Below are 27,818 nucleotides of genomic sequence, written 5' to 3' on the forward strand. Positions count from 1 at the left end.
TAATTTTTTGGCCAGGGACCGTATTTTAATACGACATTTTGAACTTATTTTGAAATTTGTGAATTCTTAGTTTTCTTCTATCTATCGTCTTTACTCGGTTCGAAGAACAGTGTCAGTGGTATTTTGAAGTTAATAGCATTATCCGGATGGCTATTCTCGATTATTTCTTGAGTTGTTTGAACATTTTTACTATATTCATAGTTAGTCAATCGGTGGATTAGAAAATTAGATTATACCTTCAAGTTTTCCTTCCATCTTGCGATTCTCTTCTTATTCGAATTAGTGTTTATCTCTAAATAGAAGTTTCGTACAGTGCGAATTACTCGCTGTGATTACACAGTCCAAAGATTCAAAACCCGGAATGTTTCATAATTTCAATTTAGCCTTTGAAGGAGTAAGCCTTCTACAATTCGTTCTGCCATCTTCTGGCATTACTAGATACCAACATATGACTAGTACAATTTTCCGGTTGTCACAATTGACACGGTTTTGACATCCACGTGCGACTTTTCTAGATCGTGTTTACTTGGACGCGTTGTGATATTTGAGCGGGTCTCGTAGTAATTTTCGAAAAAATGTCTATCCGTGAAAAACTATTAATGAAAAAGATCAAGAAGCGTGAAAAGAAAAAGAAGGAATTAGCCCTCAAAAAGCAAAATGATCAAACAGTTCAAAATTCAGATGGTAAGTGTGAGTTGAGTTCTGGGTTGTTAGGTTAGGCGCTCCAGGGATTTATGTTTCTCCCTCATTTGCTCGGTGTAAGCTAACATTTTACTTTGATTTCAGATTTTGACGATGAAGTCAGCGATGGACAGGTTGCAGGTAGTGCTGACGAGGAGTCAAACCAGGTTCCGGGGCAATTTGTTATGTTGAATAGGAAGCGGAAGCCAGAAAGTGAAACGGAAGAGGATCCTGAACAGAAGAGTAAGTAGCGTTTCATGTGTTAAACTGGAACTTCAAGGACTGACACCACTTGATGAGTCAAAGGCGAATTTGATTGGGCTTCCTCGGAGGTTGACAATTTAAAGTCGTCTTTCGCAGTTGAAGCCTAAATTGATATCAGACCTTTACTGATGGAACTGTTCCCGTGTCACTTCCGACAAGTCCAAAAAACGCAAAGTCTACATGTCGTTTTTCTTTCAGAGAAAAAGAAAAAGAAGAAGGTGAACCAGGGCCAAGAAGCTGAAGAAGACCAGGGTGCCAACCACGATTCGTCTGATCCTGAACAAAATGGACTTTCTTCGAAAGAAATAAAAATACAAAAGAAGAAAAAGAAGAACAAAAAGGCGGGTGATTCGGAACAAGAGAATGATGGCGAACAATCGACACCTCCTTCAGCCACTGAAGGTAACTTTTCCGCTTAGAATATCTGTTCGCAGCCACATTGAATCGAAATAATCTTTTTGTTGTAGCTTCAGGTCCTTCGCTCTCGAACACTGATACAATGGCAAATCGATCGTTCGACACATTAAAAGGCTTCGTCTCTGACCAAACACTGAAAGCCGTTGCCGACATGGGTTTCACAACGATGACGGAGATCCAAGCGAAAGCCATTCCACCACTACTCGAGGGTCGCGATCTTGTTGGTGCCGCGCGAACAGGATCGGGCAAAACTTTAGCGTTTTTAATTCCAGCCATCGAACTCGTGTATAAATTGAAGTTTATGCCACGCAATGGAACTGGCGTGATAATTATTTCTCCCACGAGGGAATTGTCCATGCAGACTTTTGGAGTGCTCAAGGAGTTAATGGAGCACCACCATCACACCTATGGCTTAGTAATGGGCGGCGCCAATCGACAGGTTGAAGCAGAAAAGTTGGGGAAAGGTGGATATTTGCATTTGGTTGGGTGATTCCTGGCTTAGACCTCGTTTTAATTATGACTCTGCTCGCAGGTATTAACATATTGGTTGCCACCCCTGGTCGTCTTTTGGATCACTTACAGAACTCCCCAGACTTCCTCTATAAAAACTTGCAGTGTTTGGTAATCGATGAAGTTGACAGGATCTTAGAGATCGGTTTCGAAGAGGAACTGAAGCAAATTGTGAATTTGCTTCCGAGTAAGTGACCACATCATTTCATAGTTCTTTTCACAATGTAGCATTCCAATCTTGATCTCTATGCAGAGCGCCGTCAAACAATGCTGTTTTCTGCAACCCAAACTGAACGAACGGACGCTCTATCCAAATTGGCGCTTAAGAAGCAACCAATCTACGTCGGAGTCGACGATGACAAAGACACGGCTACTGTTACTGGGCTGGAACAAGGATACATTGTGTGTCCGTCAGAGAAACGTCTCCTAGTGCTGTTCACGTTCCTGAAAAAGAACCGCAAGAAGAAGATAATGGTCTTCTTCTCGTCTTGTATGTCTGTGAAATATCATCATGAACTATTCAATTATATTGATTTGCCGGTGACTTCAATTCATGTGAGTTTTGTTGATTTAAATCCTTCCTTTGAGTGTGGAGAGTGTTCTCTGAACTTTTCGAATTATTATTGACCAACGGGTTTTACAGGGCAAGCAGAAACAAACGAAGCGAACAACCACATATTTCCAATTTTGTAATGCCGAGTCAGGTACTCTGCTATGTACGGACGTGGCTGCTCGTGGACTTGATATTCCGCAAGTTGATTGGATTGTACAATTCGATCCACCAGATGATCCTAAGGTGAGAATTGAAGAGGTCCTTGTTGATTAAATCCATAATTGACGTTTTGTTTATTCCAGGAATATATTCATCGTGTCGGTCGTACAGCCCGTGGTGAAGGCAGTTCAGGGCATGCTTTACTAATATTGCGGCCTGAGGAGTTGGGATTTCTGCGGTATTTGAAGCAAGCGAAGGTACCTCTCAATGAGTTTGAGTTCTCATGGAGCAAGATTGCCGACATTCAGTTACAGGTGAGTTTGGCATTTATTTTAGCTTATTGTTTTCTTGCATCGGTGATTCTTCTTTATTTTATCGAAGATTGAATAACCTTCGATGATCTATTCTTCCCAATTCTTTCTAGTAAGAAGTTGGGAAGTTTTCAGATCTTTTCAAAAGGCTTTGGTTACCAGCCAGTGTTTCGTCTAAGGTAGCGTCGCTACAATTATTGAAGTAGACATCGGAGCGCTCGACTGTACTCAAGGCGACCGTCTAAGAACTATCCCAGGCGCAGGTGTCACAAGATTCCCGTTAGTGGATATGATTCTACCTGCTGTCTGATGCGTCCATAAACGGGATATTTACATAGAAAATGTTCCGTGGATCCCCTCATTAGAGGAGGGATACGCATCTTGAATAAATGCTATTCTGAACACATACCCAGCTAGTAAATTATGGTCAGTTAGAATGTCGAATGCCTTCTTTTCGACAGAATAAGCTTGGCGGTATGTTTGTTTGGTATTGATAGGAAACGTTTGGGGTGTTTAGCAGCATTTGGGCTCTGTCGTCTGCTATTATGGGAAGCCAATGCTAATCACACTTCAATTGCTTCCAACTGTTTTCCCATAGATCTACCTCTTGGAGGATTGGTGTATGAGCTGGTTTCATGGCAGTTCTTTGAATATATATCCAAGGGTTGCAAATTGAGTAATGCATTTAGAGCTGTCCCGAATGTCGTGATCATGGCGCTGCTAATAATCAGGTTCTTTGCAGTGAGGCTGAGAGCTCTTTTGTTTCAGGTTACCCCATCACACTAGGGATGCATAACCGAACATCGGCCACATTAACATTACTGCATGTGGATTAAGTCGCAATGTACAGGCAAAAGCCCAACCGGTAGGTTGTAAGAGCTCGGTTCAGCTTACTTCTACATGTTTGTTCCAAAGAAGCTTTTTATCTAGAATGATTTTCAGATATTTTACTTCTTCGCAGAGTTGAAGAGTTGTATCTATCATCTTTGGAAGGCAAAACCCATCCAGTCTCTTCTCTTTTGTATATAGTATTCACATTTGAATTTACTGAAATCAACGGCGCGTAGTATCTTTCTACACACCGTTCTGAGATTCCGATCGACGACGAGCACAGCCATCTCATCCGCATAAGCTTAGGTGTGTATTGGCAAATTTGTATCGGATTACAGAAGTGGCGATAGCACACTTACTGGGGGACAGCTTTGCGATGCTGCAGTTGCCAAGTAACGATGAATGTTTACTTACTTCAGCACACAGCAATCTCTGCATCACCATAGCATAGATCCACTATATAAACGTATCATTGCTAGTAGCAACACAATGTTTTTGGAAATGCGCACAGTCAAAGGTCCACGAACACCCCATCGCGCATTCTTCTTTCAGAGTTGGCTCCTCTATCTTTGATACCAACAAATGAAAAGTACACTTATATGACTTTCCACGTTGGTAAGTGTGTTAGTTTTCACCTAGTGGGTACGACCTTAGAACCTTCTCATGAATGTGACGCTCAACTAGCTTCTCTAAACATTTCAGCAAGAAGGATGTTAAGCTGATCTGTCTGAAGATCTTTCGTTTTGAATAGTTACCTTTCCCACAGTTCGGTATGAAGACTACCAAGAAGTGGGCACGTAGCCCAGAGGAAGATGTGCTAGGAAAATATTTCTTAACAGTCGCTCTAGGTGCTCCATACCTTCCTTTAGCATTAATGGATAAATGCCAAGCCAGGTGCTTTGAAGTGTTCGAAGGACGCTCTCGCAGTGTTCCAATTTCCCTTGCAACACTTTCGGGTGGAAAGGGATGCAGAAACCGCCAACTCTCCTACTTCCACCTGCGTCTGTTCCGTTCTCCCGAATGGAGGGCAAGCTTCTTGAAAACACTCTAAAAGTGTTTGATTCAGAATTTCATTAAACTTTGTCCAATTCGCTTTCATTGGATTCCGTGTTTTGTATTACACTCTCTTCTCTTCAATAGTTAGACTAAAATCTAAGTAAGGATGGTCTGGCTTCGTCTAGCACCCGCCAGTCTGCAACATCTTTGAAGTCCGGATTGTTAGGTAATTACTTCACCTCTTCTTCGTCCCACGAATCTAGGGGCGTGCCTTACGTTCACAGCCATGAGACCAGCTGAAGTGATGAAAGGATTGCATTTACTACTCCCCCAACAAATATGTTGAGTGATCGTATCACACCTATTGAGAGTTCAAGATCATTTGATTCTGCATACACTACCAGATCCCTTAGCTCTTGCGCTGACTGAGGCAATAATAATGTTTTTCCTCCCGTCATTAACCTAGCATTGTAAGATGATGGCAACTAAGTCCTGGGATAGAATTGTCTTAGCATTGTTGCCTCTAACAATTTTGACCTCAGGAGATAGGCTCTCGGTCTTGTTGATTTTTCATGGTGAAAGATCCTACGCCCTTAACTGATCCAAATGTCAGCTTCGCTAACAATAGATAGGAGGAGGGTTTGGTATGCTGCTGATTAATTTGACCAACTTCTATGTTTTTCGACATAAGCTTAGTCTAATATGTAGTAGAAAAGAGAAGCATATGCCATCGTCTGTGTGTAAACAGGTTTCCTTCCATCATACTGTCAAAGTATTGATGCACTCATAACCGATTTTTCTGCGAATTGCCGCATTCGGGGGCGCAGCAGTTTCCATGTCCTCGTCCACAAAAGGTTTCGTCTCTTCACGCAGAGCATTCTTCTATTTTCTACTTAATGCCTTCTCTTGTTCGCAGTGTCAGTTTTCTGGTACGATTGAGTTACAATCTTTCCTAGAAAAATTGGTGCATTAAATGGTAACTGTCGCTGAGAACATTCAGATTAGTTTGGTTCAGTTCAAACACCAAGCTGAAATCCTTCGCGTTTGTGTATTTGGTCTTCCTGAAATCTGGGCGCTGTTCACCCAGTCTGTGAATGATGTTTTCCTTCGAGTGCCAAAACCCAATATCGAACATTCGCCATTTTCCGTCCTGCAGAGCTCGGTATTCACAACAGTGGACTTGGGTCGACCGCCAGAGCTCAAAGCTGGGATCATTTGCTGGAGCCACTTTAAGGCACTCAAATGGAAGAACCCATCTCGAAAACCTTGATTATTAAGTTATTGTTTTGTTCCAGGCTTCAACATTTTTTTTCTCCAGGCATTCATGGAGGATGGCAAATTATCTCTCTGACATTTTCCCAAACTTGGAGGATTATGACAGCGTTCAGAAATGAGGCTTGCGCATACGCTCTGGTGCTTCCTTACGTTCGTTTCTCTGGACATTACCACAATTGGTGGTGCAGCCACGTCCATGTTCTCATTCCCAAGGAGTTTCTCCATCTTTTGCAGTGCCTTCTTTCGTCATTGGCTAGGAGCTTTCTCAGGGTTACGGTATGCGGGTCGCTTGGCTCCATTTACATCTACCGGTGTTAGACCACTTTAGTTTCTTGTTTTTGTTTTAAATAAATCAATGTACGAACTTTAATTGATATTGAAACGAGCGAAAACAATCATAAAAGAATAATGAAAATGTATTTAGTTTCTTCCTCATTAACAAACCAGTCCCGTCTCATGCAAATTAATCCACAACGCTTGCAATGGACAGTTATAATCAGCGTTTATTCGAGAATTAGTTCCCCTGAATAGTTAAAATTGGATTATACTACGCGTTCAAAGTACACTAATTGATTCTAGTTTTGGATTGGCGATTCACGACTGTTACCCGCAACGGTTGGAGACAGAAGAGACCGGCTTATTTCCATGCGATTCTTTCTGTCCCAACCAACGGCACTTTCTCACCGCTAATTCTCCACTCCCGTGGCGATTTCTAAATGTGTGACGAGTTCTAAAGTGAGTGGAGAGCTCCGCGCCATCTACCCGTCCGCATCCGCAACATTCGAACTAAATTTCGAATACTGCGGATCCTGCCGCGCCACACCACTGTTCGCGTCAATAGCTTCTTTTTTTCCGCTCTTCCTATTAAGGGTGAAAGCGGGGATTCTGAAGCAGGATTTAGCCCGTGTTTCCGCCGTCTTTAATGGGTGAAGTTCCTTGTAAGGAGACACGAATTTGGTGAGGTCTCCAAAACCTGCACTTCGGGCAGGAACTAATCGTTCATAATTGCGCGTGGATTTGAAGTCTGTGACTTCTTACCACTTGCAGAGTTCAAATCATTCCGTATTCATGTTTTGGACGTTCTTGGTGTAGGAACACTGCATTTGTCATTTAATTTCTTGTTTTGACATTAAGAGCGACTAGTTGATTCATTTACTAGCCATTCCTTTGCTTTTGAACATGGAATTGATCACCAATGTATTTACTTTACCCTAGTTTGCAACCCCGATAATTCGTATTTCCGGCTATTTCACATAAATTTTCCGGTCCTCAGAGTTAATTTTCTTTATTTTGCACTCCAAATACAATGGAGCCCACTGTGTGTTGCAACGCATAAACGCAAATTCTCTTTAAATGCATGCTTTCCTTGAAGCACATGCCTTTTCCTTCAAATTTGTTTTAGAATTTGATTGACAATTGCAGCACGTATAAATGCAAAATACTTATAAGTACGAAAGAAATTTTAGGCGAATTAGGGGCATGGCATGTGTTTAGATACGATTAAATACAAACTCAAGTTACTTCGTTTAACAAGTGATAGCAGCATCATGCTGCACGCATGTACATACATTTTTTTATTTATTTGCTGATTTTTTGTTGCTGGTCTGATTTCTACTCTGTTTTGGTTATCATTTTGAAGCCCAATTACTAATTCAAATCTACGTACGTATTAACTTGTTGGGAAACAATCATCCTTGTGATTAACGTTGATGGTTTGAGGCCATTTCTGGGTGACTTCATGGATGGAAAGTCCGTGGGAAACGAGCGGTGAAGGTCTCAAGAAATAATAAACTGTTGCAAAACATATTGCAGTACACATCTTGTTTGAAAACTGCTTTTTGCGTTAGAAAGGAAAATTTCACTACAAGATTTTGCAAAAATAATGGGGCCAAAAATTCTTCGGAGGATTCTTCTCTCCAAGATCACTGGATTTTTAATAAACGGAAATTAAATTTTCCTTTATTACGTTTGCCTTATTTTTATGAATAATTTTATTGTTAATTTTTTTTAAACAACCACTGAATTTTATAAGTTGTTTTCCTTACCTAATAAAATTCATTAATTGTTAAACGATTTTTTTGAAATCCACATGTCGGTTAAACGCAACAATTTTGCAATTATATAAAGGACGGTTCTTCTTTTTCTTCAGCCTTTGTCCCGTTCACAAGCGGGGTCGGCTAATTATATAAAGGACGGTTAATTGCACAATATTGCATTTATCTGAGCTCCGGCTAATTGCACAGCCCGGTTAAATGCAAACGATTTTGAGGCCAGAACTGATTGCATTTAAGCGGGTTCCACTGTAATTAGTAATCCCGATATGTCGTACAAAATCGTCAGTATCTTGACGATACGAATTATCGGAATTATACTTTGTATAATTTAGCTCTTGATCGTAGATATCTAGGGAGATATGTGTTAATGCTAATTTGTACGAGAAGCTATCGTTCAATTCCCTTGGGATAGTTCTTCTGGGGTATGTGAGATTTCTAAACACATTCCATTCTAAAGATCCTTTGCTGTTGATGAGATCCAAAAAGGGAATTTATCACGTTCTTCCCTTTTGGTGAACGTTATTCTTTTTTCACTAAACTTAATCTTTCGTCCATATTATATGCAAAACCTTTTGAGATGGTTACTTTCCTAAAGTTACGGTCTTAATGTATTTTTGTAATATTTCCTCCTTGTTTGGCTTCCTTGGAATCGTTACTCTACGTTGGGCGTTCCTTGATTTATCACAATATCGCAGCTCAAGCGCATTACATTTGCATAGACTCGATTATTTCCTACGTTTGTCGATTCGCTTCCATGTTTCCGCAGTCAATCAGATTTTAAGGCGCACCTTGAGGACTTAACTTACGACTAGCGTCAAAAATAGAACATAGTCGGTACAGTGTTCATTGATATTTTTTAGTGGATTGTTTAAGATATTGCCTGGTTAGACAGATACTTCTCCCAAAACCCAACGATAATGAAAGCGGTTTGTATCGAACTTGGAGGTAAGCGACTATTCAGTAACGATCTGCATTCAGTTTCTCATAAAACGGATTTCTTCGCTGTTCTGTTGACCTGTTAGTCATTCTGAATCGGAATTTCGCAGTCTTGAACAGGTTTCCAAGTCATGAGAGCACATTTTGCGAATACTGTTGGTCTTAATTCGGCACCGAATTCACATTTGATTTTGAGAGTATTAGTGCCGCAAAAGGAAGAGAAATGCTTTCCAAAGTATCATTTTATTGCTTCTTTTACCTAAAGAATTTCCTGTCTATAGTGAAACCCTCGCTTAAGGTGAAGAAAACGGACGACAAGCGTAGGCACATCCAAAAAACCAATCGATATATTCATTCATATGCAAGGATAACATTTCGATAGCGAAAAAAAAGATGAAACCTGGAAATTACTATCCCTTTTAGGGGTCTCATACGTCTAGTAGAAGATATTTTGAGTTAATTTTAGTCATCCAACTTTTAGGGCAGGCATTATCTCATATACTTCGAACTAATATTGACTTCTATTAATAATTCATGAAATTACCTCACTTACTCCCTGCCGCCTAGGTGTTTTTGGCCATTCCCGCCTCTTCCAGACAGGACGGAGCTCTTTGGCGTAGTTATTTTCTTGAATTTTGTGAAAGAATGTAGAGTGAGTTCGAGCATTTTTTTGACGGATGATGTCATTTTTTTTCTGTTGAAAGTCGCATTTCTGGCTGGCTTTTGCTTTCTAAGTCATTGCAAACTCGCTTGTTTGAATTGATACGTTTGGGAATTAAACAGTTTCATTCCTATCTATAATTGCTTTTGCGATCCCTTATGAGTTGAGGTCTCTGAATACCCTCAGTCTCTCCTGCTTGATGTAAAAGGCGAATAAAGGGCACAGAAATGCTAATCCTCCAATTTCTGCAAATTTCGAGACTTCACTGCTACCGAAACATCAACTACAGCTCGGATAGGAATTTACCTCACAGCTATAATCTTTGACTATCGAAACCGGCTTATTATTGGTTTTTGGAATGTGAGCACGCTTGTCGACAACGATATCGCAGGTTATGCTCGCTTTCTTCAACGCGAATTTCAGAAGAAGTGAAATTATGGGACCCTGAAGAGTGCTAGCCTTCCGATTTCCGATATAGTGGATGCATGAATGAACAATTACCCGCGTTAGGAGAAGCTTCCTAAAGGTGTCATTGTGATCGTGATCGGTGATCTGAATGCCAACGTGGGTGACAACACCTTGTCGGTTCCGTCACGGTTCGAAGCGGTGTCGCAAGATCTGGCTGACTGCGGAATCATGGAAGCGGATCGATGAACGCAATGAACTATGGTGAGCGTCACGTGTTCTAGCCCATACTGTGTGAAATCCCGTGAAGGTCAGCATAGTCTGTGCCATGACAAAAGTCTGTGTCAGGGAAGCAGACACTGCCGCAGTTCGCAATCATTTCAGAATTGTAAAACGCTCAATGAAAGAACGTGCATGTGGTTGCGAATTTTTTGATCGCTCTGTGAAGGACTTTAACGGTAGTTGAAGAGGTATAAGGGAGACTTTGTTACGGTTCTTAACCGTATCATATTCGGTTAAATCCTCCTCTTTAGTCTTCGTAACATGCGGGCACAGACTGTTCCTGTGTTGAGAAATCATTTTGCCCATCAATACATTCAAACGGAGTAAAGCCGCTGGGCTTGGTAGCCTCCCCGCATAGTTATCTATCGCTGCAACTCAGTCTGCTGCTTCCACTCGTATAACAATTTTAAGGAAAGAGCGGAGGAAGGAGATGATGGTTAAGATTGCAAAGAAAGGCACTCGTTTCGAGTGTGACAATTGGAGGGGCATTTGTGTCCTCCCTGCCGTCGTAAAGATAATAGCTAAAGTAATCCTGAAGTATATCAAAGATCATCTCGAAAGCTTAATCGAGAGAGCAGGTTGGTTTCCGGGTCGACCGCATCAACATCACCTGTTCTTCATCGATTTCAGGGAGGATTTGGACAGCGTCACACATTAAGGAGAAGCGTCAATTGCAGTTCTGGCTACGCCATGCAGTGGAAACCACGCTCTCAAGATGGCGGACGGGTGGGTCGCTCTAAAGGCAATTGGCGCAGAATAGTAGAGAAGGAGCGAAGACATCTCAAGAAATCGTGGAAGATCTGGAGCAAATTTCAGGTAACTGAGAACGATAGCGCGTAGGTGTGGTTGACGCACATTGGCGAACATATTCCCGGACAAATAAAAAAATAACCACATTTCAAGCAGAGAAAATATTTTAATTTCACATATAGGCAACGAAAAACAGTTTTGCGAAGCTCGGACGGAAACACTTTTAAGCGTATAGCTTCAAAAGTCTATAGTTTCTAAGTAGTTTCAGTTTTAATTCTCTGTCGGGGCGGCGCACTATGTAAGTTGACAAAAATATTGGGTCCAGTCTTTAATACTTTGTGTAAAATTTGGAAATACTAACACATTAACATTAAACATTCTAGCGAAAAGGATAAGGGATTGAAACGCAGCACCGTTTCTGTCGCTTGTTCTCTTTGTTAGTGTCGGATGTCTACTTCACACACGGTACTGAAGAAGTGAACAAGTGGTTCCCGAAATATCGGATTGTGGTAGACACCTAGCACTGAAGAAATTCGATTTTAAAGCTATATTCAAGTGAGAGTTCTATAGAAATGCATCTAGCAATTCTGCAAAGCGACTATGCCTTTGGTTATCACTTACAAGGAGGTGGCTTTGCCAACTCTAAATTAAACCAGTTTGTCTGTAATTTCATCGACTCGATTGTGGTTCTTAAGCCGATGAATTTCACAGCTTGTTTCTTCCGTGCCGGTAGCACCATTTGTTCGTCGTCTTCAGTTGGCAGGGCCTACAAGGCGATATTTTGGTTGTTGGGCAGTTGTGGGTACTAGAGGTGGGTAGGAGATGTATATAATATTACAAAAGTGATATAACCTTGAAATATAATATTACATTACCCATCATCAAGTGTGATCCAAGCGTTACAACTTAACCAAATATTACTACATAACCCAACATTACAACATCACCTAACATTACTGTATCACCACATATCATCACATTGCAAAAGTGATGTTGTAATAAAGCATCACCTGCATTGCCGTTCTATATAGTACAAGTCGCGGCGACAGTTGTCGGTACCGACGTCGAGTACCGGGCTGGCTTTGGAATTGCTTTAGGGTGACTTCGAGTTGGCTTTGAGCTAGAAAATGATTTCGGGTCAATGTGAATATGCAGGATGTGGATTCTTGGCTTGAAAGTAGTACAGTGTGACGATTTTAAAAAATCGATTATTTTTTCTTTACATATTTCGAAAGTATAACATTGAAAATCTACAGTCAAAATCTCAGATTGAAATTCAAAATATTTCTAAAGCTGTAGCACAAGCCCGCTACAGTAGGTACATTAGCCGGCATCAGTTGTTCTAATCGTCCCTTCTATATAATATCTTCGATCCTATGTAGTTTTAGTCAGCTGACTAATGTCTAGATCTTATGTAAATATATATATATATTAGAAAATAAGGAATCGACACAACATACGTGGAAGAATATGGGAACATTTCCTCAGTAAGTTTTGTTACGGAAAATCTATTGTCAAAACTTTAAACGCGTGTTACTCGCAACCACGTTTTCAAAGTTTCGGGGAGGCACTCATAAGAAACTACTTAAACGATTCAGTTGAAATTTGAATTACGTATTCGGCACACCCACACTGAAATTTTGTAATAATAAATTTTTAAAAAAATATTTTAACATAAAAAAATACAACAAATTTGAATTCTTTTTTTACAACCGTCCCGCTTTGTTATTTTTAAAAAATATTTGGATATTTGAGGTTCCGCATATTCCGATAAGTCTACAGAACGGAAACTCATTTTTTTCTTTAAATTAGGGCCAGGATGTATGCTTCCCCCAGTGAGACTATCTATTTTTCGGGGGGTCAACTTTGGTCTTTAAAAACATATATCGATTAATGCAAAATTAAGTAAAAAATAATTTTGTTGTATATTTTAAGCTTCCATCCACTAATGCGCTATCCCTAAAAGCTGTCTGGCGTTTTGAACTACGCCATCGCTCCATCTCAGGCAGGGTATGCCTCGTCTTCTTTTCTACCGTAGATATTGCCTTTATAGACTTTCCGGGCTGGATCATCCTTATCCGTACGGATTAGGTGACCCGTCCACCACTACCTGTTGAGTTCGATTTTATCCACAATCAGATGGTCGTGGTATCGCTCATAGATTTCGTCGTTTTGTAGGCTATGGAATCGGCCATCCTCATGTAGGGGGCCAAAAATTCTTTGGATAATTCTTCTCTTGAACGCGGCCAAGTGTTCGCAATTTTTCTTGCTAAGAGCCCAGGTCTCCGAGAAATACATAGTCTTGTACGGTAAGAGCTTTGACCCTATGGTGAGACGTTTTGAGCGAAACAGTTTTTGTAAACTAAAATAGGCTCTGTTGATAGCCAACAACCGTGTGCGGATTCCAACGACATAGCTTTTATCGGTTGTGATTTTTAACCCTATGTAGGAGAAATTTTCAACGGTCTCAAAGTTGCAGTCTCCTATCTTTATTGTTTTCGTGTCACCAGTGCGATTCGATGTTGTTGGTTCTATGTTCTTTGACGCTGACGTTGCTACCATGAACTTGATCTTGCCTTAATAAGTGTGCAGCCCAAGATCTCTCTCTGCCTGCTCGATCTGGATGAAGGTAGACTATACATCATGCGTTGTTTTTCCCATAATGTCAATATCGTCAACCTAGGCTAGTAGTTGGGTGGACTTGAACAGGATGTTGCCTTTTGCAGTGACATCTGCATCGTGAATCACTTGCTTCACAGCCAGGTTAAAGAGGATGCATGATGGGGCATCCCCTTGATTTAGACCCTTGTTAATGCTGAATGATCTTGAGAGTGATCCTGCTGCTTTTATCTGGCCTCGCATATTGGTCAGGGTCAACTTAGTCAGTGTTTAAGGTTATTAAAATCGATTCACTGTTTGTCTGTCTGTCTGTCACACGCACCTTTCTCCAAAACGACTAAACCGATTCAAACGAAATTTGGTGAACAGATGGGAACTATAAAATCCCACGCATACAGCGAGTAGCATAAATTTAGGTTGAGTTTAAAGGGGGGCTCTCCATACATGCAAAGGGGGATTCGAAAATGTTTTTACCCGATATAGTCATGTAGGGTTTCAAATGAAAGGTCTCGAATAGTACTTCCCGCAACTGATATTAGTTTAGTCGTGAATTTCAAAGTGCGTGAGTGAGGAGTCAAAATGTACGCACTTAAATTGAGACAGGACTCATTTTCGGAAACTAGACAACCTAAAAATCTGGAAAAAGTATGGTGCGCTTAGATGAAATCTAGGGCTCAAAATATGTCTCATTCCGATGTCTGCTCAAATAAACTTAATAATAGTATATTACCAACTTTTAAAAATTGACTGAATAACTCCCCTTAAGTTTATCCTAGGAGCACTAAATTTTACATGTTAAATTTTCATGAAAATCCAAGGATTAGTGTCAAAGTTATAGCAGTTCACACTTATCAACTTCGTGCGGATTAACAGCATCCTAAGCCATACAAATAAGATGCTGACGTCATAATTAACGACAATAATTGACATTCCAGTGAAATATTAAAATTCCACTCCAGAAGAATCTAATTCTCCCCAGTCCTTTTTTAAGGTTTTGTGTGAAACAAAACCTTATTAGAATAGAGTCGATCTCTGTCTGTCACACACGATTTGTCACAGAAATTGGTAGGAGCGTGTGATCTGTTGTTCCCTTTACATGCAGCAAGTGGCGCCATTTTGTCTTTAGTTTAAGGGGGGGTTCTCCATAAATGTGAATGGAAGTGCAAACTTTTTTTCATAAAATGTGGCTATGTGGGGTATCAAACGAAAGGGCTCAATTAGTATTTTTCGAAACTGATACCAATATATTTGATATCGGGTGAAACATAGAGGAATGAGGGCTCAAAATATGACCATCAAAAAGTGCAACAGGTCTCGTTCTCAGAACCTATCCAACCGAAAAATCTGAAAAAAACTCATAGTAGTGTATCTCTACGAAATCTAGGCCTCAAATTATATCCGGTTCCGATATCTGTACAAATAAAGTTAATAATAGCATATTTCCACATTTAATTTATTATGTTGGATTTGTAGCTATATACGGATAAAAAAAGTTTCTTACATAAGATGAACACAAAACTTCCGGTATTTCGACTTGTTTATATCTGACGTAGCTTAAATTATTGGCATTTGCTAATAAAATTAAACTCAGAGTGTGAAGCGTATGAGGTTGACTATTATCAATACAGGGTTTCCCATCAAATGATTTATTTATATCGCTTTCTAAAACATAGAGGGCAATGGAATTTTTAGCTATGTCACACGGAGCTCTCGTGCACTCGTCGCTCCTCACATCTTCTTTTTCTTCCGCCTTTGTCCCGTTCACAAGCGGGGCCGTCTCGTCGTGATCATTTTCGCAATTTTATTTCATCAAATGCCTGATCAGGATGTAATCGCGGGGCCTTTAAATCCCCACCTAAGCGTATTAAGCCACGGTTGTTTCGGCCGGCTTTTTGGTTGCTTACTATTGTCTTCGATGTGCAGACCAATATTGGTAAGTAAATTCTCGTTAGCGTGAATTTCGTGACAACACCATTGAAAACGCGTCACTTGTAGTTTTTCCACGATCGGTGCAACCCAATATCGATCGTGGATATTCGCATTTCGGACGTGATCAAAACGTGTCACGCCATCAGTGGAATACAACATCTTCGTCTCCATTACCGCAAGACGTTCATTGACTTTTATAGTCGACCAACAATCGGAACCATAGAGAGCGGCAGACGGACGACATTGCAGTAAACACCAGTTGTGGAATGCCACTTCATCCAGGTTGCGTTAATGCGTGAAGCAATTTCATTACGCAGTTCTCCATTGGCTGATACCATTGACCCGAGATATTTAAATCACTCAGCTCTGGGCAGGTTACTGCTATTGCCAGAACTGAGCGATTTAAATACCTCAAGTCAATGCTATCAGCCAATGGAGAACTGTGTTATACTCCTCACATAGGGAAACACAAAACTTTTTATACTTGAAGCGTCAAACTTCCGGTTTTTCGACTTGTTTAAATTTCGTCGGGATACTGAATTCTCTAATTGCCGTGTACAGTTTTACTCTGGCTGTGCTGTCATAGGCAATCTTGAAGTCGATGAAAAGATGGTGCAATTGATGGCCATATTCCAACATCTCTTGCCGCAGAGAGAAAATCTGCCGTTTGCTGATTTGTTTGAAGTGAAGCCTATGATGGTCTGGGTGTATGGGGCTATCCGGACTAGCAAAATAGCGGAGAATAGAAGGATGAGCATCGAGATGTATAAGGCCTCATTCTACGGACTTATTGGTAAATCTTCCGTGCTTGGTATGGTTGCTCCTTGTACTTTTCGAGTTGACAGACCTGTTGGTTCTCCCAGGCTTCCTTTTTCCTCTGTGTATTATTTTGTAATATCAATAACAATATAATAATAATCGTTGGTGCAACAATCCATATTGGATCAGGGCCTTGAAGTGTGTTAAAGCACTTCATTCAACACCTTAACGGTACACTACAGTACATTGTAGGAGGCAATGTGGTCAGCATTGCGCTCGCCCAAGATTACTACCCTCATTTGACTCAGGTACTCATTCACAGCTGAGTCGACTGGTATCCAACGTCAAATCACAATACAAATCCCACTGCCACCAGTGAGATTTGAACCGCGAATTTCCGTACGACAACCTTGCGATCTAACCACTCGGCTATCAATAATAAAAATTAGTAAAGTGATATGATATCAGATTACCTACTAAGGTGATGTTTTGCACACCTTTAATAGGTACTCAACTCATTGCTCCAATATTCTTTGTCGTGGCAGAATGTGCATCGAGGTATATATGGTTTCATCTTGCTAATTTGGGCGCCTGGTGCGGTTGTTCCCTATACTTGCCGAGTTCACATACCTGTTTCTCAGGTATCCTTGTCTGTGAAGTCGCTTCTCCACTCGACGAAGTTCGTGATAGTTCTCTGCGTGTGCCCACATTCTTTGGAGTATTTTTCCGTTTCGATGTTAATTTACAATCATCATCAAATTAGTTGGTCCAACTTTTCTTATGGATGAGGTCAAGCATGTTGTCAAACTTTCAAACTACCAGCCACATTTATAAAGTTCATAGGGAAGATTGTTGGATCGTCCCTGAGGTTGTGATAGCCTAAAAATAATAAAGAATATTTTTGGGGAAGGATGCATTATTAACACATGCATATATTCTTATTTATTTGGCCTTAATTCTATCATCACCGCGCAGACGACATAAAAGAATATTATTATTCTATGCAGCTTGGAAAAGTCTCATCGAATGATCTGGTTTTTCATGCAAACGAGACAGACACAATTCTATCTGTCGAGGAATTCTGTTCCAAATACTGCCCTTGATCACATTTTAATACATCACTGACTGATATAAATGTCTGTAATTAAAATACATTTCTCGACCCAGGGATCAAAAAGCAAAGTGTGAATATTAATTTTTTGTAAAAACGATCATTCTTGCTCGGGGTGTCTCCAATTTTCGACTTTATATTCTTGTCACTCGTTCAAATATTAGTATTCAGCTTGAAGGAGTAAACAAATAAAACGAATTTGAGGGGTGAAAATTATATTTATTAATTATACACATGCAACGTTGGCTACACATTGCAGGTTGCATTTACGCAGCCATTCGGATTTATTCTTGCGTACAGTCCCCGAGTCCCAACAACCTGATTATATTACACCCACATGTTTGTGCCAAGATTTTTCGACATGGAAAACTCCAAGAATTCCGAATTACATTTAAAAATAGTATCAGCGTGTCTCATCCGCTCTTGCAACGGAGTGTAAACAATAATGCATACATATACTTGTTAATGTTCAGATATTCTGTAAGAAAGATTTGAGCTAATTTCTGTTCCATAGTTTGGAACGGAAAGAGGAAAATTGTAGAATTGTGAACAATCGATCCATGGCGGTTTCTATTTTTATGTTGTTTCTTAACTGCAAGCAGAGTTTGATATAGCGAGAATGGTCCAACTCTTCCCATTCTGATTAAATCAATTTTCAGCAAGTGGGAGCTGTCCCCAGCCTTAACAATGTTAACGTAGTCATATTTTATCAAATAACTTGTAGCTTAAGAACAAATAATTCAGCAAACAGAATCAAGATCGCATCTAAAAGAATGTGGAAAATTCATTCAAAAGAGAAATTTCTCAATGATTTATCACTGAACTCACATTGTTGACATTATTATGACTTTTCACAAAACTTCTGAGAATATCACCTACGAGTATTTACTTTTCGCAAAAACATTTCTACTACGAACCAGAATCAAGAATATTTCATTAGAAAACGACAGACAGGATAAAAAACAGAAATGTTATCTTGGCAAAATTAAATTCAGGTTAAAATTAAAAATATGTCAGGCGAAAAGTATTAGTTGGGTTTCTGCGGATTAAATACAAATTTGAAAATATAATTTCGAATGTCTGTGCATGATTTGCAGTGAAATTCTCTAAACGCTTTGATTTAGTTTGGCGAGAAGCCCGAATCCTGATATCGACGTGGTCCGATCAATCCGTCCAAATTCTATGAAATATGGTTGCCCAGAAATTTCATGAATAAGTACTATTTGGAGTGAGGCCTTGATTCATCGGAGAACCAATTGATTTTCACGATCATCAGAACGTGTACATGTATTAGGGAACATATGCAAGCCTTTTGAGATTTCATTACATGAGAAATAGAACGATTTTATGATTTATGATGACTATGGTAAATGAAAATTCAGAAGCAATCTCTAAACTTTTTCAGTTCGGAATGTACTTTTCCATTTGCCTTTCGTTAGCACATTCCTTTCCTTGCTTTCAATTTTAGTGCGTTAAATTCTTGGTATATTTATGCTAGTCGAACGACAAATCAAAATACAAAAAATTCTCGCTGCTAAAAAAGGAACTTTTACTGCTTCTTTTGCGGCATTTCTCCAGAATTATCTGTTATAAAGTTCAAGGGGTGGTATAGGTTCCAGAGCAAAACGTGAATTGGTAGTCACGATGGAGCATACAACTTGGGAAACGCCTGCTGAATGAACAACTCTACTATCAAACGCTATCTCCACCTCCACGCGATGATTGCTTGGAGATCCCTCCTAAGAAAAACTGCAAATAGCGAAAATGAAGGCGAGTCTCCCACGCCTAAAAACGGGACAAATTGTACTAATTGGTCCTCTAAGTTGGGGGTTGGATAAGGCTCACGGAAGACCAAAGTTACCGGCCACGAAAGGAGCTTCGGATTCTACCTCAATGGACCCCGCAACGAGAACGATCGAACGATTTGCACATTTTCTCGTGGAACGTGCGTTCCCTGTACTGTGCTAACCAGCTAGCCGATACCTTGTCTCTATATAAGACTGGCGACCGTTTTCCTGGGGAAGAGCCACTACACTACACTATATTATAGGAGCCATTTAGTAAACCATATGGTTAGAGTAGGTTTCTTAGACAACCAAAAATTGAATCTTACTGTTATCGGCTTTGAAAATATAAACGAAAGGCACTCCGCGTTTGCAGGGTAAATTTCTAAATACAAGAGACTGCAGAGTCGGAACAAGATACCTTCTACGAGGCAGTAGAACGGACTTTCGAGGCCTCTCCCAAGTATGATATTAAAGTTTAAAAATACTTGGACGTTTTAACAGCCAAATAGGGGCGGAGTCGGTGTTCAGGCGAGTCGTCGGCTCCCATAGCTTACATAAAAACATCAATGATAACGATATGCTGGTGTTAGAAGTATCTAGTTTGCACGGAAAGCGGTCCACAAACAAACGTGGATCTCCCCAGACGGAACCACTTCCAACCAAATTGACCACGTGTTGATGAACGTCAGAAAATATAGGGGGGCCACTATAGATTCGGATCACTATTTCGTTAGTATAGTGCGCCGTGGTCGAATTACAACACCATCTCCAATCTCCTCTTGCAATCAGGTGAGAGTAACTGCTGAAACTATCCACAACGACCACAAACATAATTGACCCCAGTCGCAGAAAATTCTGCACTCTCAAAGAATGTCGCAACGCGCAGAGATTATCACGTCGTCGAATACGCCCAGAACATCATCGGCCTATACCAAAGGGGATTCACTCCAGGCAAATCAGCAACAGCATAGGCAGGGTAAAACTGTACACAGTCATGAGGGAATTCGGTAGCCTGACTGAAACTGATAAGACTGACTAGAGGTCTAGGTTGACATTGTGGGGGGAATAACCCCAGATATACAGTCTCCCTTTATCCCGATAGAGTAGGCGGCGCAAGACCTTGGGCCAAGAAGACTACCTACAGGAGGCGCCCATTAAGTGTTTTCGGGATGCGGAATGACATTGTGTATTCATGGGATAGGGATGAAATAGCTAACTGGTTCATGCATTGTGGTGTGTTTGTACCGATGGGGACTAGATGTTTTTTTTTGTGTTTTCACCCCATGTGGCAAGCCATAAAGAGCTACGCTCGCAATCACGTGGCTGCACACCAATACACTGCATCACATTTTTCTTGCGCACCTACCGAAGACGGTCGGTGATGCGCAATGATTTTTCCCATAATAAAATATGTACTAATGGACCTGGAGACGAGTCTTCTGTGTTTAGTCTTCTTGGGCTGGATATTAATGAATGCAAAACGAAGTTCATAGTAGCAAGGTGAGCACCAAAAACTACAGAACCAATAGCATCAAATGGCACTGGTCAAATGAAAATGATAAAGATGGGAAACTACATCTTGTAGATCGTTGATAATTTCTCCCATCTAAGGTCGAAAATTCCAACCGATAACAGCTATGAAGATGAAATTCAACAGAGTCTATTTCAGCTTACAAAAACTGTTTGTTGCTTGAGACAATAATTTTATCAGTTGACAAGATTCGGCTGAATAGATTGTGGTGGATGGGCCACTTAATTCGTATGGGTAAAGATGATCCAGTCCGGAAAGCCTATAGGGGCAATATCTATGGTAGAAAAAGAAGACGTGGCATACTTTGCCTGATGTGGAGCGATGGCGTAGGCAAGGATATCAGCTTCTGGTGATATTGAATTGGTGGACCTCGGCGTAAAGTCGGGATGTCTTGAGTTGCTTACTAAGGTTCAAGGAAGACTTTTTTCAATTTTCTCAATGGATGGCCTTAGAGTTAGCCTTGGTGTGGGGAAAACGCTAATATTAACAGTAGTCTTGTTTAAAAATGATCTATCAACTACATGAAACAATTAGGTGTTGGAGCATCGAGGATATAGGAGAAGAGAGACATTATACTGCTGCCGATTCATATCAACATTATTTCCTTGGTCACTGTCAGGTCGCCACACTACCCGCTCCTTAGTAGTTTAGATTTGAAAGTTGCGTACATATGAATTTGCTTAAACACAGTGCATACATTTTTTTCGCTTTGCGAGGTTTCGAGTTCTCTCTTGGACGCTTATGGTTGTGAACCCGATTTCGTGTTCGTGTCCATTATTTCAAATAGAAATTCGAAGTAGGCTGGTTTCAGTCGGTAGACATTGATGTTCATTGGTTTGCTGTGAATTTTTAGGTTGAAAACATCGTAAAGTCAGTCTGAAATTTTATACGATCTTTCGTATGCTTGTTCCTAATGTACGGACGTACACATGGGAACAAACAGAAAGGTTCCTATCGACGAATATCTTCTTTTATGTGTTATTGGTATTGCACGAACTCCTTTCATATGTTCCCGAATTTTTGAGTAAATAGTGCTGGGTCCGGTGACTCCGAAGTTTCCTGGGCACAGGGCCTGCGATAAGTCAGTTGGGTTTCCTATGACGTGCAACGAACTTCGAGTAACACTGATTGCGTCCCTATCAGCAGATTTAAAATTTGCCTTCTGAATGTGCGTAGCAAAACAGATGCTTACATTGGCCTCAAAAGGGACAGATCTGATGAGCGCTTACTTTGGTCACTACCGCGTTTATCCGGAAAAGAACAGAATGTCTCCTCCAAATTCGATAAGCTTTCGCGATCCTACTCTTGTCCAGCAGTGGAGAAACGATACAAGTTTTAAATTATCCGATGTGAATAAATTGTCATCGAAAGTACTTTTAGCTCTGATGCGGATGGATTTGTCAGCCACGTTTTTAAAGGGCGTTAAAGATCTTATTGATTGCAGAAATGTGGAGGGAGAGCGATAAATATAAGAAGCTGAGAGCTCTGTTGATGGCAGCTAAGGCGGCACGTTTGAGCGCCAATATCATCTTAGTCGTCAACACGCTATGGTCTCGTAGGAAAAGATTTTGTTTTTAGCGATGCTGAATGGATGGTGGTTGCGTTTTATGATGAGAAAATAGTCTATTTGTGCCTTATTAGCCCCACTATGAAATGTAGGAAAGTAAGTTAATAATTTAATAAACTATATGGCGGCTAGTACAGGAACGTGAGTGTCGGCAGAATCTACGATATTTTCATCATCTCACTGTGTGTGCCGAACTGTAATGAGCTGCAATGTAGAAAATGACTGAAGTCTAGGTCTAGGTACATTAATTCCTAAGGCCAGCTCCACTGAAGTTTCGGCCTCTCCAACAGCTGGTATATTTTGTAAGCGAGTCTCTGCAAGCAAACTATGTAATTCCTTTACCGTGAGGATGTCAATAGGAAATAGGGCTCGCATTACCTCTGCTCAGAAACTTCTTTATAACGTCGCTTCTCGGGGTGGTATTTCCAATCTGAACATCATTTTAACGATACCAGTCAGTGCCAGTGGATTAGGTTAGAGTTTTGACCATGAAAAGAAACTTATAGATTGGCAACGACCCTTTTGATCATATTTGTACCCCCACGAGCTTAAAATGTATGTCAGTCTGTCGGGGGACAATGCGCCACAGGATCGTTCATGCTGAATTAACTGGGAGTAACAACATTCCTGATTTCTATAACGAATAAATTCATCCGTTATATAAGTCGACCACAGCGCCCATAAAATCCTCGTTCGGGAAAATGTACTATTGTACATAGAAAACTCCTGCCTTCAGATTATCCATGCATGGGCTACAAATTTAGGGGAGTTTACGGCCATTTTTGGCGTATTTTCTGCAAACGAATTCAAGGAGGTTATGTACAATGCCATTGGAAGTGAATCGAATTTATGAATTCATTCCAACCTCGCTGGCATCACTTACACCCAAAATGAGCTCCAAAATGTTCACTAAGGATATCAGCAGAAAGGTCAAGGAAGCAAGGTCCAAGCTCAATTTCCTCTGAACAGCGGGTTTTCATTTCCTAAGTTCTCCAGAGTTGTCGTCGCTTCTATTCAAAAATCCGGAAGGAAACTTCAGCGGTAAATTCTTGAGCAGCCCTCGCTCCAAAAATTTTCATTATAATCTCAGGCCGCATGCGTTCAGCTGTTTCCTGCAGACATTAATGGTAGCATACTGCAATTTGTACGGAAGCCAACAACAAAAAAGATTAATGATCATTTTATTTGATAGTTTGATAATTTGAAAATTTCTTTGTTATAATTGAATAATGTTTAAATAGGTTCTATGGCTTCGGAAAATTTAACGATTTTGTGATGAAAATCTTAAAATCGGATTAAAATGGTAATTTATAAATTGAGCCCAATGTTGACCACATTGTCTTCTTCAGGGTACTGTAATCCTGTAGTGTACCGTTAGGGTCTTGAATTAAGTGCTCTAACCCACTTCAAGGTCCTGATCTAATTAGATTGTTGCGCCAACGATTATTATTATTTATAAATTAAGAGTTAAAATACTGATTTTATGTGACTGCTAGATAGGAAGGAACAATTTTCCCTTGTTCCACTGCTTGACATGAAGACCTGCAAAGCTCGTGTTGGTTACTATATCGTTGTTACGGAAAATCCTCATGGTCACGGGGGTGAAGAGGCAGATGACAACATGTACCATGGGGAAAGGGGTTTGGAACATCGAATAAGGGTTGAGAGCGTATATTCGATTTTGAGACCACTAACGATCTTAATGGTTTGTTAAGCGAGTATCTCACCTTCCTACATTTTATAGTGGAAACAGTAAGACGGAAATCAACTATATCCTCATAAGATGCCGGCATTTTATTAACGTCGATCATTACAAAGTCGTTCCCAAAGAGACAATTGCACCTTAACATCGACCGTTGATTGTGAACCAAGCTAGCGATAAAGCAATGAGGAGAACGCATTGGTCCGCCGAAAATTAAATGGTGATGTGCTTGAAGACCGTTACGGATGACGAAGAATCGTAGAACCAAGTTAAAGACACGATCCACAATGTGGTTTATGTAACTCTCGGGGTCAACCAGCCCGGTAAGCAGTTCATGCATCGTGATAACTGGCTTTGGAACGATGATGTTTAAATGAAGGTCCGTGATGAGAAGAAACGACTCTATCATACGATAAAGTCCTGGTCAATTGGCAAATCTACAAGAATACCAACCGGGAAGTAAAGAAAGTGATCACGCGGTCTATTAGAAAGATCTTTACGATAAACGGACACACAGATCTGCATCGACTTGTTGAAAGCAGACACTAACCTCCATAGTGTATTACACACTTCTGTTGCTTACCAAATGAGGAGCCTCGATGGGTAGATGGCGGGAATATTTTGACCGGTTTCCCACGGAAGAATTTGATCATCTTCGCTTTCATAAGCACTCCCGACATTTGGAGCAATTTCGTGTGTTAGCGCATAAAATCGGAGAAAGTGACAGGACCTGATAACATCGCCTCTGATCTGATCGCGTTGCTGTCACATATCGCGCAGATTTTAGGCCGCATTATTGACAAACGTATTCGGTACATTATTGTTGAAATAATAGTGAACCAAGCCGGGATTGTGAAGAACTGGAGAAACACTGTGAGAAGGAAGCATCGCCTTTTTTACCTTCCGTGTTTGACCATGTGCCTCACAAACTCTTCTTGTATGCTTTGGGGCAACACGTAGCACCCGAAGAATTCTTGCTCTGAGTTAAATTGCTTTATCGCGATCCGAAGAAAGAAGTTCCAAGTATGGCAGGTATATCAAAATCGCTTTTTGAGTCTGTCAGTGTTAATCAAAGAAACGCCCTCTCCCTTTTCTTTGTTTTTATTATGGATACTGTCACCCAGGACACAACGTTTGCGTAGCGTTTCATTCCAAAGTTGATTTTGAGTAGCTTGTACAAAATTGGAATGGTCATCTGAGATCAGTCTGTTGTCCTTTATGGTTTTGAATGCTGGACGACTATCAAAGACAATGATTGCGGTAATGGAGACAAAGATGTTGCGTTGGATCAATGTCGTAACATGCCATGATCACATTCGAAATGAGGACATCCGCGATCGTTTTCGATGTTATGGACATATAGTTCGTGTTGATGGGAACTCACCAAGATTGGTCTATACAGCCAAGACAACAATGACTTGATAAGCTAGATGGTGATTTGAGAACCTCTCAACTCCATCCAGATTAGGTCTATCGCCGAGCAAAATGACGCAATTGATCAAGACGTGCCTAATTTTTTCGGAGAGCTTAGTATGAACATTCTTAATCCATGTATTTTGTATAGTATAGTGTAGTGCAACCTTTCCCGTGACAAAGAACACAATTTTCTTCCTTCCAAAATCGTCTTGTCATAATATTAGTGATAATGTTATCATCGCCAGGGCACCAAAAATTTGTGGTCTGAGCATGGTTAGACTGAGATATTATAAAAATAGATAAACAAAAAATATGGAACAGTTCCAAGCACTTCCATTGTTTAACCGAGGCGTACTCAGAAGTCTTCCTGTTCACAATGTGCTTCCCTATTCTTCTCAAACCTATTTTCATTTCCGCGTCATTGCGAATAGCTACTTCAGATAATCGCAATCTTCTCAAAATATCTTTGAACCCTGCTGCAAAGAAAACAATTAAAACCGCTTTTGCTAAAAAGCAGAAGGATGAATTACATCGAAGAGGAAAACAACACTTGAGAAGTGCATATTATTAAACGATGCATCAAAACTGACTGACGGCTATTACTAATAGTATCTTTCGCTGTAATAGAGTATCATCGACAATATTATTTTTGCAATGGATGATTTCGAACCGTAAGTGGATGCAGAACGCTGTAGCCTCGTTGGAGTGTTTGTAAACGGATAAAGAATCAACTTGTGCCCGTCAGATGGTATTTTGAACATAAACAAAACGAGGAGCTGAGTTTTGAATCATTAAAGTGGACGTTCATTGCGTATGCTTGGCATTTTGCACTGATGGATTGCGTGATTTCAATAGAACCCTAGTTAGAGATGTCTGCTTCAGTGTTCCTTCCAAGTCGTGTAATATTAGTTTCTTGAATTTGCTCCCTACAGAAGCGATCATCGTTCATTTTCATATGATGATAAGATGCTAGCTGAGCGTTTCTTATCTTCAAACCATCTTCGTAGAGCAGAAACAGGAATACAAACCTTAATGGACCAAAATACTCCATCCCAAGGCAAGTTGGACGAATAATCTCAAGTGATATTGTACATTTCAACGCTTCACTTGAAGCACTAATGAAACTGCTACTCCCCCAATTTAGCAGTTTCCATAGAATATGCGATGTTACATAACAAACCCATTTTCCGAACACTCCTCGACAATTTGAGATCTCACAGCTACACATTATTAAAGAGCGAACTTCTTGCAATAACATTCTAACAAGTTCTATTTTTCCTTTGATTCCAGCTGGAGCAACTTATCATGAAAAACTATTTCCTGCACCAATCGGCTAAGGAGGCGTTCAAGGCGTACGTTCGAGCATATGATTCGCATCAATTGAAAACTATTTTCGATATCAATACACTCGATTTACAAAAAGTAGCGGAGAGCTTCGGATTCAAAGTACCACCCGTTGTAGATTTAAAGGTCGGCGCAAAACGGCAACGACCCGAGAGGCGTGTTGGCGGCGGTGGTTTCGGATACTACAAAAATATGAATCGGGACGAGGGGAAGAAGAGAGTTTTCAAACAAGTGAAAGATCGCGAGGAAATTAAGAAGAATAGAAATTTCATGAGATGAAAATCATGTCTACAGATTATGCGTAAAAATTAGCTGGCTAAGGTGATATGTTTTTCTTGCTTCCCTCTGAGCAGGGGAGATTATTTCAATAAACCTTGTTTTTAAATAACATTGTTATTGTTGGTTTCAATTTTGTTGGTTTTTCGTGTTTAGTCTGAGCTCCCGATTTGGCCAGATATCCGGTTTAATCCTCTAAACCCAATGATTAGATATGAAATGAAGGAATAATTTTCGGATAAATCTGGTTTTACTGGTCGAGCTTCCCAATTTGAATTGTATTTATATGAGGCCCCACCTATTGTGTGCTAATTTAGATTGAATAAGATTTTAATTCCTTATTTTCGCGGCCTTTGGCTAAAAAGTCTATCTGGAAATCCTTTCGGTGTTGACGCTGCTCTTGTCAATAGCCTCCTTGATTCTTTTACTCAATCCAATTAGATATTTTTGAGAATTTTGGGTATTTTTCCGTGCAAGTCTAAGAAACTAAGACCTTGTAAATAAAATTGAAGAATTTTCTTTGATCGAGAAATAATCAAGTTCGAAATCTAACAAAGTCGTTACCTGTTCACTATTGCGCAATAACGTACGGTATATCCCCTTCTTTATCGATTCCGGAAAGTCTTTCGAAAACGTGAATCGGGAAAGCATCTAAGCTGTTCTGCACTGGAGGGGTACTCCGGAGAAACTAA

General features: G+C 40.3%; 1 protein-coding gene across 1 annotated transcript; it reads left to right on the plus strand.

Annotated features, from left to right (window-relative positions):
• The first annotated feature begins 488 nt into the window (after positions 1 to 488).
• On the plus strand, positions 489 to 27,238 carry LOC119652459 (probable ATP-dependent RNA helicase pitchoune). Its single transcript, XM_038056623.1, has 9 exons — positions 489 to 684; positions 787 to 924; positions 1,144 to 1,347; positions 1,413 to 1,826; positions 1,895 to 2,059; positions 2,126 to 2,427; positions 2,516 to 2,668; positions 2,728 to 2,898; positions 26,797 to 27,238. Exons 1-9 carry the CDS (start codon positions 576 to 578, stop codon positions 27,127 to 27,129), a joined length of 1,989 nt encoding a protein of 662 aa, XP_037912551.1. The 5' UTR covers positions 489 to 575; the 3' UTR covers positions 27,130 to 27,238.
• The last annotated feature ends 580 nt before the right edge of the window (positions 27,239 to 27,818 follow it).

Source organism: Hermetia illucens, chromosome 3 (assembly GCF_905115235.1).
Source record: "Hermetia illucens chromosome 3, iHerIll2.2.curated.20191125, whole genome shotgun sequence".
In the NCBI taxonomy this organism is placed as follows: domain Eukaryota; kingdom Metazoa; phylum Arthropoda; class Insecta; order Diptera; family Stratiomyidae; genus Hermetia; species Hermetia illucens.